Raw genomic sequence first — 15,186 nt, 5'->3', positions numbered from 1 at the left:
AGAGCAGATCAAGGTAACGGATAGAAGAAATTTTGACTGTACCGTACCAATAGTGGCAGACCTAGCGAACCGCTTAGTGCGCTTAGGACAATCAGAGATAGCATGAGTGGAATCACCACAGTAGAAACACAGCCCATTCAGACGTCTGTGTTCTTGCCGTTCAACTCTGGTCAAAGTCCTATCGCACTGCATAGGCTCAGGTTTAAGCTCAGGTAATACCGCCAAATGGTGCACAGATTTACGCTCACGCAAGCGTCGACCGATCTGAATGGCCAAAGACATAGACTCATTCAGACCAGCAGGCATAGGAAATCCCACCATGACATCCTTAAGGGCTTCAGAGAGACCCTTTCTGAAAATAGCTGCGAGCGCACCTTCATTCCATTGAGTGAGTACGGACCACTTTCTAAATTTCTGACAATATACCTCTATCTCATCCTGACCCTGACACAGAGCCAGCAAATTTTTCTCTGCCTGATCCACTGAATTAGGTTCATCGTACAGCAATCCGAGAGCCAGGAAAAACTCATCGATATTACTTAATGCAGGATCTCCTGACGCAAGAGAAAATGCCTAGTCTTGAGGGTCGCCACGTAAAAAAGAAATAATGATCCTAACTTGTTGAACTGGGTCACCAGAGGAGCGAGGTTTCAAAGCCAGAAATAGTTTACAATTATTTTTGAAACTCAGAAATTTAGTTCTATCTCCAAAAAACAAATCAGGAATAGGAATTCTCGGTTCTAACATAGAATTCTGAACCACAAAGTCTTGAATATTTTGTACTCTTGCCGTGAGCTGATCCACACATGAAGACAGACCTTTAATGTCCATCGCTACACCTGTGTCCTGAACCACCCAAATGTCTAGGGGAAAAAAAAGGCAAAACACAGTGCAGAGAAAAAAAAAATGGTCTCAGAACTTCTTTTTTCCCTCTATTGAGAATCATTAGTACTTTGGGCCTCCAGTACTGTTATGAATAGGTAATTCAGAACCACAATGGACATAGAGGTCAGAGCACATACAGTGACCTGACAATAACCCAAAAACATTGAACGAGCTCTGAGACGTGGGAACTCTGCTGACCGCAATCCTTAATCCTCTCCAACCACACTAGAGGCAGCCGTGGATTGCGCCTAACGCTCCCTATGCAACTCGGCACAGCCTGAGAAACTAGCTAGCCTGAAGATAGAAAATAAGCCTACCTTGCCTCAGAGAAATACCCCAAAGGAAAAGGCAGCCCCCACATATAATGACTTTGAGTTAAGATGAAAAGACAAACGTAGAGATGAAATAGATTTAGCAAAGTGAGGCCCGACTTTCTGAACAGAGCGAGGATAGGAAAGGTAACTTTGCGGTCAACACAAAACCCTACAAAAACCACGCAAAGGGGGCAAAAAGACCCTCCGTACCGAACTAACGGCACGGAGGTACACCCTCTGCGTCCCAGAGCTTCCAGCAAGCAGGAAAAAACAAATAGACAAGCTGGACAGAAAAAAACAGCAAACAAAATAGCAAAGCAGAACTTAGCTATGCAGAGCAGCAGGCCACAGGAACGATCCAGGAGGAAACAGGTCCAATACTAGAACATTGACTGGAGGCCAGGATCAAAGCACTAGGTGGAGTTAAATAGAGCAGCACCTAACGACTTCACCACATCACCTGAGGAAGGAAACTCAGAAGCCGCAGTACCACTTTCCTCCACCAACGGAAGCTCACAGAGAGAATCAGCCGAAGTACCACTTGTGACCACAGGAGGGAGCTCTGCCACAGAATTCACAACACAGGCCTCTCTTGAACCCCTCGACTGAGTTCGCCATCACCACCTCCTCAGTCAAGCAATTCCAGATTCTCACTGCCCTAACAGTAAAGAATCTTCTTCTATGTTGGTGGAAAAACCTTCTCTCCTCCAGATGCAAAGAATGCCCCCTTGTGCCCGTCACCTTCCTTGGTATAAACAGATCCTCAGCGAGATATTTGTATTGTCCCCTTATATACTTATACGTGGTTATTAGATTGCCCCTCAGTTGTCTTTTTTTCTAGACTAAATAATCCTAATTTCGCTAATCTATCTGGGTATTGTAGTTCTCCCATCCCCTTTATTAATTTTGTTGCCCTCCTTTGTACTCTCTCTAGTTCCATTATATCCTTCCTGAGCACCGGTGTCCAAAACTGGACACAGTACTCCATGTGCGGTCTAACTAGGGATTTGTACAGAGGCAGTATAATGCTCTCATGTGTATCCAGACCTCTTTTAATGCACCCCATGATCCTGTTTGCCTTGGCAGCTGCTGCCTGGCACTGGCTGCTCCAGGTAAGTTTATCATTAACTAGGATCCCCAAGTCCTTCTCCCTGTCATATTTACCCAGTGGTTTCCCATTCAGTGTGTAATGGTGACATTGATTCCTTCTTCCCATGTGTATAACCTTACATTTATCATTGTTAAACCTCATCTGCCACCTTTCAGCCCAAGTTTCCAACTTATCCAGATCCATCTGTAGCAGAATACTATCTTCTCTTGTATTAACTGCTTTACATAGTTTTGTATCATCTGCAAATATCGATATTTTACTGTGTAAACCTTCTACCAGATCATTAATAAATATGTTGAAGAGAACAGGTCCCAATACCGACCCCTGCGGTACCCCACAGAGTCAATTACATCTGTAGGAGAGGAGAGTGAAGCCATCGCTGATTGACCGCAGAGATCATGTGACATAACAATGTCACAAAATCCCATTGGAGCCAGTGCCAACATCATTGGAACGCTGCTGGCACCAGAGGTGTGTATAAGTGTTATATTTATTATTTTACTGGGGAGAAACATAGGTATTCAGAAAGGGTTGTCCAAGTGGTGGACAACCTCTGAAAAGATCTTGTGCTGTCTCTACTTTACTGTGAGTCCTGTGAGTAGCTGGAGCAGTTATATGCTATAGAAATTATGCTACTGATGCAGCCAGTTTAACAAAATCCAGTGGGGTGTAGTGAAGTAACGCTGGACCTGCAGGGAATATGCATAGATAATTTTGTTTCTGTCTTTTTTGATAGAATAAGTCTGCATGCTAAAAGTGTAAACTTGGATAACACCTTTTAAAGAGAACATGTCAACACTATTCTGTAATGTACAGTAAAGACGTGGCTGCAGGGCTGCTGTAATACTGATTACATTCATACCTTAGAAGAAATCTGCTTTGTTGTTCTTTAATCAGTTTTTGAAGTTCTCTGCTAATTGAATATCTGTGACAGGAGCCGGACTGTACATGGGGTCTTCTCCCTGTCTGTGATTCCCCAGCTCCACTACCTGCCTCCAGTCTGTGAATGACCAGTCTCCTCTGTTTGAGATCTCAGCAGTGACCTGTCATTTACAGACTGGAGGAGGAGAAGACCCAGTGCACAGTCCAGCCCCTATATACTGAAATGTTATTAGCAGAAAACTTCAAATGGTGAGTAAAGAGAACAACAACAAAGTGGATTTCTTAACCAATTATATCAATTTATTCTACAGTACAGTTCTTTCATGTTTTTACTTTATATTACAAAATTGTGCAGACAGGTTCACTGTAAAGCTTTCTACTTTAAGGAAAGTGGACCCCAAATGCTCTTACATAGATTGTTTCTACTAGCAATCTCATGGAGGACCGATCTGCAGCATATTGCTAATCATTATCTTTTGTGCATGAATCGCTTAAGGCCTTGTGAACACAGAAATGTTTTCTTCTTTTCTTCTCTGATAAAATTAATCATGGCATGATCCATCAGATGCTTTACTAAGGAGATATTCTTTCCTGGAAGCAATACTACACCATACAGGCACATACAGTGCCTACAGGTCTGTGTTACTTAACTTACCCATGTTTGGCAGTAAGCATACAAGGACTATGCACACAACAATGTGTTTTGGACGAAAATAAAGAAATACCAAAATCGAAGTGAGCAGTATTTGAGAGTACAAAACATAAAGGTCTGTGTATTTTTATTTTAAAATATGGTTCATTCTCTCACCAGGGTCGCGCCATGACCCTTGAAAACTGCCTGCAGGATTTCATCTCCACCGAGAGTGTTAAGGATGTTGTCTGTGAAAATTGCACCAGAGTAAGTCATACTTGACATTAACATTTGTATTCATTTTTTTTAGACTTTGATATTAATATTGTGGGGATACGCTACCTGAGTGTGTTGGGAAACACTCGCTTGGCAGCAGGATAAACACTTCAGGCACGATATCTCACACATAAGTCTTATTGGGTTTATTACACATCATAAACCACATGACATAGAGTCCATTGTGTTACACAGTTCATAGAACATCACAAGCACCAACAGTCTGTACAAGTACCTGACGGGAGCTCCTGCTCCACCTGCTGACTCCTTGTCAGTCGTCTCTTCCGGGTAAGCTGCCTCACGGGGATCACCAACTTGCCTGGCCGGCACACATTAGTCAGTCCAGACCCACCGAAGGACTGTAGCTTCCCCACACAGTAGCTGTCACTGGCTCTGCAGATCCCGGTCCTCACCTCGTGCTATTCAGGGATCCGGTCCTACTACCAGGACCTCCCAACACCCAGGTTACACAGGATCACACAGGTGGCCAGTCCGGGTACTATTCAGGACGTCCATCCCCAGCTGGGACCGTCCAATACCCAGGCCACCAGTAGCAAAGTCTCACCATGTGCTATTCGGGATTCCTCCTCCCAGGAAATCCAACACATACTTCAGGACCTTCAGACCATGTGACCCACACCCTGGTCACATTATATACCCTGAAACCACACCCCTGGGTGGGAGTGTGGATGTGTGGCTAGTTTGTCCCGCCCATCTCCCACAACTAGCCTAGTAAGTCACCCTTGCTTATTATACAACACTACACCAACTGTTGAGGGACTACAGGTCCCAGAACAACCACATTACCTCAGACTTACCACGCAGACTCCCTCTGCGACACATACCGTCCACCAATCACATGACCAGTCGTTGTTTCAACACAATTATGTCTCCAAGTGCATCTTGAAGTGCAGATGCAGCGCCCCCTGGCTGTAACATTGGTCACTGCACCGCAATATGTAGAAGCAACATATTCTGAAGTACTGGTTGTATTCACTCACATCAGCTCCTGTTCCAAATGGGCATATAAAATTGTCCTTGACGGGGTTGTCCCACGAACAAAGTTCATTTCAATCACTAGTTCTCAATGGTCAGGGCACCTCAATTTTGAAAATGGCACTTTTGCTAATGTAGTAGTTACTAATGGTCACTTACTTATACAAAAAAATGCTTAAGAACTGCCCAACTCCTCTTGATTATTATTTTTACAATTATTCCAGATTCAATCTCAAGATAAACAAAATGAACCATTGGTGGAAGACCAGAAAACAACGTTTGTTAAACAGCTGAAGCTGGGAAAAGTGAGTTGTATTATGGATTTGAAGAAAAATAACACCCTCAAATATTTGTATAGATGAAAATAATAATATATACTTATCTTGTAATGTCTTCACATCCTATTCCGTCCAGATGTGTTTGGATCCCAGAATTCCAAGCGGCGGAATTTCATCGACCTCCATACTGGGACACCCAAGTGATGGGTGTCTCAATATGGAAACTGCTGTTGGTACCAGCCTCTTGTGCGGTACCACCAGCGGAACACCATCGCACTACACACACACACACACACACACACACTGTATACGCCATATGCACCACACACACACACACTGTATACGCCATAGGCACCACACACACGCACACACTGTATACGCCATATGCACCACACACACACACATTGTATACGCCGTACGCACCACACACACACATTGTATACACCGTACGCACCACACACACACACATTGTATACGCCGTACGCACCACACACACCACACACACTGTATACGATGTACACACACACTCTATACGCCATACGCATTACACACACACTGTATACGCCGTACACACACACACTATATACGTCGTACACACACACACACACACACACTGTATACGTCGTACACACACACACTGTATACGTCGTACACACATACACACACTGTATACGTCGTACACACATACACACACTGTATACGTCGTACACACACACTGTATACGTCGTACGCCACACACGCTGTATACGCCGTACGCATCACACACACTGTATACGTCGTACACACATACACACACTGTATACGTCGTACACACATACACACACTGTATACGTCGTACACACACACTGTATACGTCGTACGCCACACACACACTGTATACGCCGTACGCATCACACACACTGTATACGCCGTACGCACCACACACACATACACACACACACACACACACACACACACACACACACACACACACACAAACACATACACACACACACACTATTTACGTCGTACGCAACACACACACACACACACGCCGAACGCAACACACACGCCGAACGCAACACACACACACACACTGTATACGCCGTACGCAGCACACACACTGTATACGCCGTACGCAACACACACTCTCACTGTATACGCGGTACACACAACGATCTCCCGTGGAGAATGGTCACATCGGCAGTGATACAATGACAGGAGGTAATCCTCCGCACTGTATCCCTCCGCCTCTGTGAGTTCAGCAGAGTTCATGCTGTCACTTGCAGCACCGCTGCATGGGAAACTCTTACGCAGCAGTGCCATAAAGTGAGAACATGAACTCATTGAACCGTCAGTGATAACACTGTAGGAGCCATTGTCTCCTGTCACTGTGTCACTAGAGGCCCTATAGAGCAGTCACATCTCCTGATGTGTCAGCTCTATAGGGGATTTCGTCATGGGACACTCGTTATTAAAAGGACTTTGTCGGACCAGGGAGTATTTATGTTGGTTTATTATTTTTTCTTTTTTACAGGAGATCGAGGGCGTCTCCGGAATTATGCGTCACAATAAAGATGGGGGAAAATGTGTTTAGTGTTTTATTTCCTTAAGATACTTTATGCTGGCTGTGTCTTTATTTAACCCTTTAACATCTATAGGATTAGTAATGGATAGGTGTCTTATTGACACCTCTCCATTACTAAGCCGGCTTGATGTCACCTTACATTAAAAAGGTGACATTAACCCCCATTACCCCATATTCCACCTCTACAGGGCAGTGGGAAGAGTGAGACTAAGTGCCGGAATTGGCGCATTTTACAGATGCGCCATTTCTGGGATGGCTGTGTGCTGGTGTTTGTAGTCAGGTTTTGGCAATATCCATGGTCGCTTCCTAGGCTATGAATATCATCCCGCAACTGTCTGCATAGCCTTTTCTGGCTATTAATTATAGGGGGACCACACGTCGTTTTTTTTCGTGGGTCCCCCTATTTTAATAGCCAGTAAAGGTTAAATTTACAGCTGCGCGCTGATATTCATAGCCTGGGAAGATGCATGGATATTAACCCTAGGCTATAAGCATCGGCCCCCCAGTCGCTGGCTTTCCCTCTCTCTGTCGCAGAAAATTGTGCTGGAGCCCACACCATTTTTATTTATTTTTTTTAAATTAATAGATATCGCTTTTAAGGTCGGGGTCACACTTGCGAAAAACTTGCACGATTTTCTCACATCAATACCTGGCACTGACGCCAGCACTCAGGACCGGAGTGTGCGGCTGCATGTATTTCTATGTAGCTGAACGCTCCAATCTGAGTGCCAGCAGCAGTGCCGGGTATTGAGGTGCGAGACTTGTGCGATTTTCTCGCAAGTGTGACCCCAGTCTAACGCAGGTTTTGTGTGTGTGTGTGACTTTATTAAACTCTTTATGTACCATTTTATAGTTATTACTAAACATCGGGCTTGGTATTATCTCTCTATCTATAGATATATTGATATATAGATAGATAGATAGATAGATAGATATATCTATAGCAACGTTTCGGTCCCAAGTGTGGACCTTTTTCAAGCTCCACACTTGGGACCGAAATGTCGCATATGCGCTAAGAAACTTCATCTGGATATTCCAATTGGTGTGCTGCCTTCATCACTTTTTTGCTTTATGAAAGCTTTGGTATATGCCTGGAAGGCTTTGCACCCCCTTTTTTCCTCTTTTTTTGTGCTGCTTTTTGTCCTTTTTTTTTTTTTTAAGATAGATAGTTTACAGATATATCTATAGATAAATATATCTATATATCGATGGATATATCTATAGATAGAAAAATATATCTATAGATAAATCTATCTATAGAACTATCTATCCATTATCTATCTATAGATCTATCCATTATCTATCTATAGATCTATCTATCCATATCTATCTATAGATCTATCTATCCATTATCTATCTATAGATCTATCCATTATCTATCTATAGATCTATCTATCCATTATCTATCTATAGATCTATCTATCCATAGATCTATCTGTCTGTGTGTGTAAACGTTATTCTTCAATGGAGAATGTAAATGAAGAGGTTGGACAAGAAATGACATCACAATTCTTTTTTTTGTTTTTGTTATATAGTAGATCTTTATTTAGCTTCCAAAAATGCATACAAATCCGCATGAAAAAAAAACACGCTTGAAAATCTGCATAAAAAATGCGTCAAAAACGCATCAAATTCGCTCGGATTTTTACCTGCGTTTTCTGTTGTGAATTCTGTGGCAGAGCTCCCTCCTGTGGTCACAAGTGGTACTGCGGCTTCTGAGTTTCCTTCCTCAGGTGATGTGGTGAAGTCGTTAGGTGCTGCTCTATTTAACTCCACCTAGTGCTTTGCTCCTGGCCTCCAGTCAATGTTCTAGTATTGGTCTTGCTTCCTCCTGGATCGTTCCTGTGGCCTGCCTGCTCTGCATAAGCTAAGTTTTGCTTGTGTTATTTTTGTTGGCTATTTTTTCTGTCCAGCTTGCTTAATTGGTTTTTCTGGCTTGCTGGAAGCTCTGGGACGCAGAGGGAGCACCTCCGTACCGTTAGTCGGTGCGGAGGGTCTTTTGCCCCTCTGCGTGGTTGTTTGTAGGGTTTTGTGTTGACCGCAAAGTTATCTTTCCTATCTTCGGTCTGTTCAGTAAGTTGGGCCTCACTTTGCTATATCTATTTCATCTCTGTGTTTGTATTTTCATCTCTACTCACAGTCATTATATGTGGGGGGCTGCCTTTTCCTTTGGGGTATTTCTCTGAGGCAAGGTAGGCTTATTTTTCTATCTTAGGCCTAGCTAGTTTCTCAGGCTGTGCCGAGTTGCATAGGGAGCGTTAGGCGCAATCCACGGCTGCCTCTAGTGTGGTTGGATAGGTTTAGGGATTGCGGTCAGCAGAGTTCCCACGTCTCAGAGCTCGTCCTATGTCTTTTGGTTATTGTCAGGTCACTTTGTGTGCTCTGAACTTCAAGGTCCATTGTGGTTCTGAATTACCTATTCATAACAGTACTGGAGGCCCAAAGTACTATGCTTCTCAATAGAGGGAAAAAAGAAGTTCTGAGACCATTTTTTTTTCTTTGCACTGTGTTTTGCCTTTTTTTTCCCCTAGACATTTGGGTGGTTCAGGACACAGGTGTAGTGATGGATATTAAAGGTCTGCCTTCATGTGTGGATCATCTCACTGCAAGAGTACAAAATATTCAAGACTTTGTGGTTCAGAATTCTATGTTAGAACCAAGAATTCCTATTCCTGATTTGTTTTCTGGAGATAGAGCTAAATTTCTGAGTTTCAAAAATAATTGTAAACTGTTTCTGGCTTTGAAACCTCGCTCCTCTGGTGACCCAGTTCAACAAGTTAGGATCATTATTTCTTTATTACGTGGTGACCCTCAAGACTGGGCATTTTCCCTTGCGCCAGGAGATCCTGCATTATGTAATATTGATGCATTTTTCCTGGCGCTCGGATTGCTGTACGATGAACCTAATTCGGTGGATCAGGCAGAGAAAAATTTGCTGGCTCTGTGTCAGGGTCAGGATGAGATACAGATTTATTGTCAGAAGTTTAGAAAGTGGTCCGTGCTCACTCAATGGAATGAAGGTGCGCTGGCAGCTATTTTCAGAAAGGGTCTCTCTGAAGCCCTTAAGGATGTCATGGTGGGATTTCCCTTGCCTGCTGGTCTGAATGAGTCTGTCTTTGGCCATTCAGATCGGTCGACGCTTGCGTGAGCGTAAATCTGTGCACCATTTGGCGGTATTATCCGAGCATAAACCTGAGCCTATGCAGTGCGATAGGACTTTGACCAGAGTTGAACGGCAAGAACACAGACGTCAGAATGGGCTGTGTTTCTACTGTGGTGATTCCACTCATGCTATCTCCGATTGTCCTAAGCGCACTAAGCGGTTCGCTAGGTCTGCCACCATTGGTACGGTACAGTCAAAATTTCTTTTGTCCGTTACTTTGATCTGCTCTTTGTCATCTTATTCTGTCATGGCATTTGTGGATTCAGGCGCTGCCCTGAATTTGATGGACTTGGAGTATGCTAGGCGTTGTGGCTTTTTCTTGGAGCCCTTGCAGTGTCCTATTCCATTGAGAGGAATTGATGCTACGCCTTTGGCCAAGAATAAGCCTCAGTACTGGACCCAGCTGACCTTGTGCATGGCTCCTGCACATCAGGAGGATATTCGCTTTCTGGTGTTGCATAATCTGCATGATGTGGTCGTGTTGGGGTTGCCAAGGCTACAAGTCCATAACCCAGTATTAGATTGGAAATCAATGTCTGTGTCCAGTTGGGGTTGTCAGGGGGTACATGGTGATGTTCCATTTCTGTCTATTTCGTCATCCACCCCTTCTGAGGTCCCAGAGTTCTTGTCTGATTACCGTGATGTATTTGATGAACCCTAGTCCAATGCCCTACCTCCGCATAGGGATTGTGATTGTGCTATCGATTTGATTCCTGGTAGTAAGTTTCCTAAAGGTCGACTGTTTAATTTATCTGTACCTGAGTACGCCGCTATGCGGAGTTACGTGAAGGAGTCCTTGGAGAAAGGTCATATTCGCCCGTCATCGTCGCCATTGGGAGCGGGGTTCTTTTTTGTGGCCAAGAAGGATGGTTCGCTGAGACCTTGTATAGATTACCGCCTTCTAAATAAAATCACGGTCAAATTTCAGTACCCCTTGCCGCTGCTATCTGATTTGTTTGCTCGGATCAAGGGGGCTAGTTGGTTCACCAAGATAGATCTTCGTGGTGCGTATAATCTTGTGCGTATTAAGCGGGGCGATGAATGGAAAACTGCATTTAATACGCCCGAGGGCCATTTTGAGTACCTAGTTATGCCTTTCGGACTTGCCAATGCTCCATCGGTGTTTCAGTCCTTTATGCATGACATCTTCCGAGAGTACCTGGATAAATTCCTGATTGTATACTTGGATGATATTTTGGTCTTCTCGGATGAATGGGAGTCTCATGTGAAGCAGGTCAGAATGGTGTTCCAGGTCCTGCGTGCTAATTCTTTGTTTGTAAAGGGATCAAAGTGTCTCTTTGGTGTTCAGAAGGTTTCATTTTTGGGGTTCATTTTTTCCCCTTCTCCTATCGAGATGGACCCTGTTAAGGTCCAGGCCATCTATGATTGGACTCAGCCGACATCTCTGAAGAGTCTGCAAAAGTTCCTGGGCTTTGCTAATTTTTATCGTCGCTTCATCTGTAATTTTTCTAGTATTGCTAAACCATTGACCGATTTGACCAAGAAGGGTGCTGATGTGGTCAATTGGTCTTCTGCTGCTGTGGAAGCTTTTCAAGAGTTAAAGCGTCGTTTTTCTTTTGCCCCTGTGCTGTGTCAACCAGATGTTTCGCTTCCGTTCCAGGTCGAGGTTGATGCTTCTGAAATTGTAGCGGGGGCTGTTTTGTCGCAGAGAAGTTCTGATTGCTCGGTGATGAAACCATGCGCCTTCTTTTCCAGGAAGTTTTCGCCTGCTGAGCGAAATTATGATGTTGGCAATCGAGAGTTGCTGGCCATGAAGTGGGCATTCGAGGAGTGGCGTCATTGGCTTGAAGGAGCTAAGCATCGCGTGGTGGTCTTGACTGATCACAAGAACTTGACTTATCTCGAGTCTGCCAAACGGTTGAATCCTAGACAGGCTCGTTGGTCGCTGTTTTTCTCCCGTTTTGACTTTGTGGTTTCGTACCTTCCGGGCTCTAAAAATGTGAAGGCGGATGCCCTGTCTAGGAGTTTTGTGCCCGACTCTCCGGGTTTGTCTGAGCCGGCGGGTATTCTCAAAGAGGGAATAATTTTGTCTGCCATCTCCCCTGATTTGCGGCGGGTGCTGAAAAAATTTCAGGCTAATAAACCTGATCGTTGCCCAGCGGAGAAACTGTTTGTCCCTGATAGGTGGACGAATAGAGTTATCTCTGAGGTTCATTGTTCGGTGTTGGCTGGTCATCCTGGAATCTTTGGTACCAGAGATTTAGTGGCTAGATCCTTTTGGTGGCCGTCTGTCGCGGGATGTGCGTTCTTTTGTGCAGTCCTGTGGGATTTGTGCTCGGGCTAAGCCCTGCTGTTCTCGTGCCAGTGGGTTGCTTTTACCCGTGCCGGTCCCGAAGAGGCCTTGGACACATATCTCTATGGATTTTATTTCGGATCTCCCCGTCTCTCAAAAAATGTCGGTCATTTGGGTGGTTTGTGATCGCTTCTCTAAGATGATCCATTTGGTACCCTTGTCTAAATTACCTTCCTCCTCTGATTTGGTGCCATTGTTCTTCCAGCATGTGGTTCGTTTACATGGCATTCTAGAAAACATCGTTTCTGACAGAGGTTCCCAGTTTGTTTCGAGGTTTTGGCGAGCTTTTTGTGCTAGGATGGGCATTGATTTGTCTTTTTCCTCGGCTTTCCATCCTCAGACTAATGGCCAGACCGAACGAACCAATCAGACCTTGGAAACATATCTGAGATGTTTTGTTTCTGCTGATCAGGATGATTGGGTGTCCTTTTTGCCTTTGGCTGAGTTCGCCCTTAATAATCGGGCCAGCTCGGCTACCTTGGTTTCGCCGTTTTTCTGCAACTCTGGTTTCCATCCTCGTTTCTCTTCAGGGCAGGTTGAGTCTTCGGACTGTCCTGGTGTGGATACGGTGGTGGACAGGTCACCACAGATTTGGACTCATGTAGTGGACAATTTGACCTTGTCCCAGGAGAAGGCTCAACGTTTCGCTAATCGCAGACGCTGTGTGGGTCCCCGACTTCGTGTTGGGGATTTGGTTTGGTTGTCATTTCGTCATATTCCTATGAAGGTTTCCTCTCCTAAGTTTAAGCCTCGTTTCATTGGTCCATATAGGATTTCTGAGGTTCTTAATCCTGTGTCTTTTCGTTTGACCCTTCCAGATTCTTTTTCCATCCATAACGTATTCCATAGGTCATTGTTGCGGAGATACGTGGCACCTATGGTTCCATCTGTTGATCCTCCTGCCCCGGTTTTGGTGGAGGGGGAGTTGGAGTATATTGTGGAGAAGATTTTGGATTCTCGTGTTTCGAGACGGAAACTCCAGTATCTGGTTAAGTGGAAGGGTTATGGTCAGGAAGATAATTCCTGGGTCTTTGCCTCTGATGTCCATGCTGCCGATCTTGTTCGTGCCTTTCATATGGCTCATCCTGGTCGGCCTGGGGGCTCTGGTGAGGGTTCGGTGACCCCTCCTCAAGGGGGAGGTACTGTTGTGAATTCTGTGGCAGAGCTCCCTCCTGTGGTCACAAGTGGTACTGCGGCTTCTGAGTTTCCTTCCTCAGGTGATGTGGTGAAGTCGTTAGGTGCTGCTCTATTTAACTCCACCTAGTGCTTTGCTCCTGGCCTCCAGTCAATGTTCTAGTATTGGTCTTGCTTCCTCCTGGATCGTTCCTGTGGCCTGCCTGCTCTGCATAAGCTAAGTTTTGCTTGTGTTATTTTTGTTGGCTATTTTTTCTGTCCAGCTTGCTTAATTGGTTTTTCTGGCTTGCTGGAAGCTCTGGGACGCAGAGGGAGCACCTCCGTACCGTTAGTCGGTGCGGAGGGTCTTTTTGCCCCTCTGCGTGGTTGTTTGTAGGGTTTTGTGTTGACCGCAAAGTTATCTTTCCTATCTTCGGTCTGTTCAGTAAGTTGGGCCTCACTTTGCTATATCTATTTCATCTCTGCTTTTGTATTTTCATCTCTACTCACAGTCATTATATGTGGGGGGCTGCCTTTTCCTTTGGGGTATTTCTCTGAGGCAAGGTAGGCTTATTTTTCTATCTTAGGCCTAGCTAGTTTCTCAGGCTGTGCCGAGTTGCATAGGGAGCGTTAGGCGCAATCCACGGCTGCCTCTAGTGTGGTTGGATAGGTTTAGGGATTGCGGTCAGCAGAGTTCCCACGTCTCAGAGCTCGTCCTATGTCTTTTGGTTATTGTCAGGTCACTTTGTGTGCTCTGAACTTCAAGGTCCATTGTGGTTCTGAATTACCTATTCATAACAGTTTTCTGCCAAGAGATGCAGAATCTGCACAGACAATTCCACAGGCAAATCTGCAACATGTGCACATACCGTTAGACTACAATTTAATGTCTACGTTATCCATGTTTGAAGAAAGAAGTGGAAGCACTCACCAATCCTTAGAGATGGGATAATTCTTCAAGTACTATAAAAACCTTCATGGCTTGGGGGTGTGCAAGGAGAAGTGTGCAGGTTCCGACGACGGCCGTTTCGCGCCCAATATGGCGCTTCTACGGGTCAGTGGTCCGGGGGATGTGACGTGGATAGAAATACCTGAGCCAGCAATGGCTCCTCCCATCACCACACTCCCCATTCCACTAATCAAAATACATAAAAACAATTAAAATGAAACAACAAACATGCGCTTCAAGATAAATGGACTCAACATACAGGCACCAATATTGTTCAATAAATCATACGGGTACAAAGAAAGAGATATCAACTTGAGAACAAATGCCATTTCGTGTCCATACCTTAAATTGTAAATATCATTAATTTGGGAAACATCACTTTTAATTCACTGGGTACTACATCCCCAATGTGGAAAAAAGAGTGAAATTAAATGGGTAACTCGTCCATTCACAAATAAATGAACATGTCAACCCTATCATTAAAACCTGCCGGGCCCATTGCGCATGTCTGCATGATCCACCTAGCCTCCTGCTTTAACAACAGGTTGTGCAAGTCTCCACCTTTCGCCGGTAGCGTTACTTTCTCAATCCCCTCAAATGTTAACACATCCAGATTCCCCCCATGTTTCTCTCGAACGTGATTAATCAGTCTTGGCCCCCTTCTTTTCCTGAAGAAATCGATTTGGAATGTTCCCTGAACTGCACAT

At 44.6% G+C, this 15,186-nt stretch overlaps 1 protein-coding gene across 2 annotated transcripts in view; it reads left to right on the top strand.

Moving 5' to 3' along the window:
* Positions 1-15,186, top strand: part of USP30 (ubiquitin specific peptidase 30) — a 103,306-nt gene that overhangs the window by 47,063 nt on the left and 41,057 nt on the right. For both annotated transcript variants that reach the window (XM_069759549.1, XM_069759559.1), the window contains exons 9-10: positions 4,004-4,090; positions 5,320-5,400. In XM_069759549.1, the coding sequence (XP_069615650.1) occupies positions 4,004-4,090; positions 5,320-5,400 (168 nt within the window). The remainder of the gene's footprint in view (positions 1-4,003; positions 4,091-5,319; positions 5,401-15,186) is intronic.

Source organism: Ranitomeya imitator, chromosome 1, assembly GCF_032444005.1.
Source record: "Ranitomeya imitator isolate aRanImi1 chromosome 1, aRanImi1.pri, whole genome shotgun sequence".
Classification (NCBI taxonomy): domain Eukaryota; kingdom Metazoa; phylum Chordata; class Amphibia; order Anura; family Dendrobatidae; genus Ranitomeya; species Ranitomeya imitator.
The sequence above is the reverse complement of the archived record's forward strand: the minus strand, read 5'-3'. Positions and strand labels throughout refer to the sequence as shown.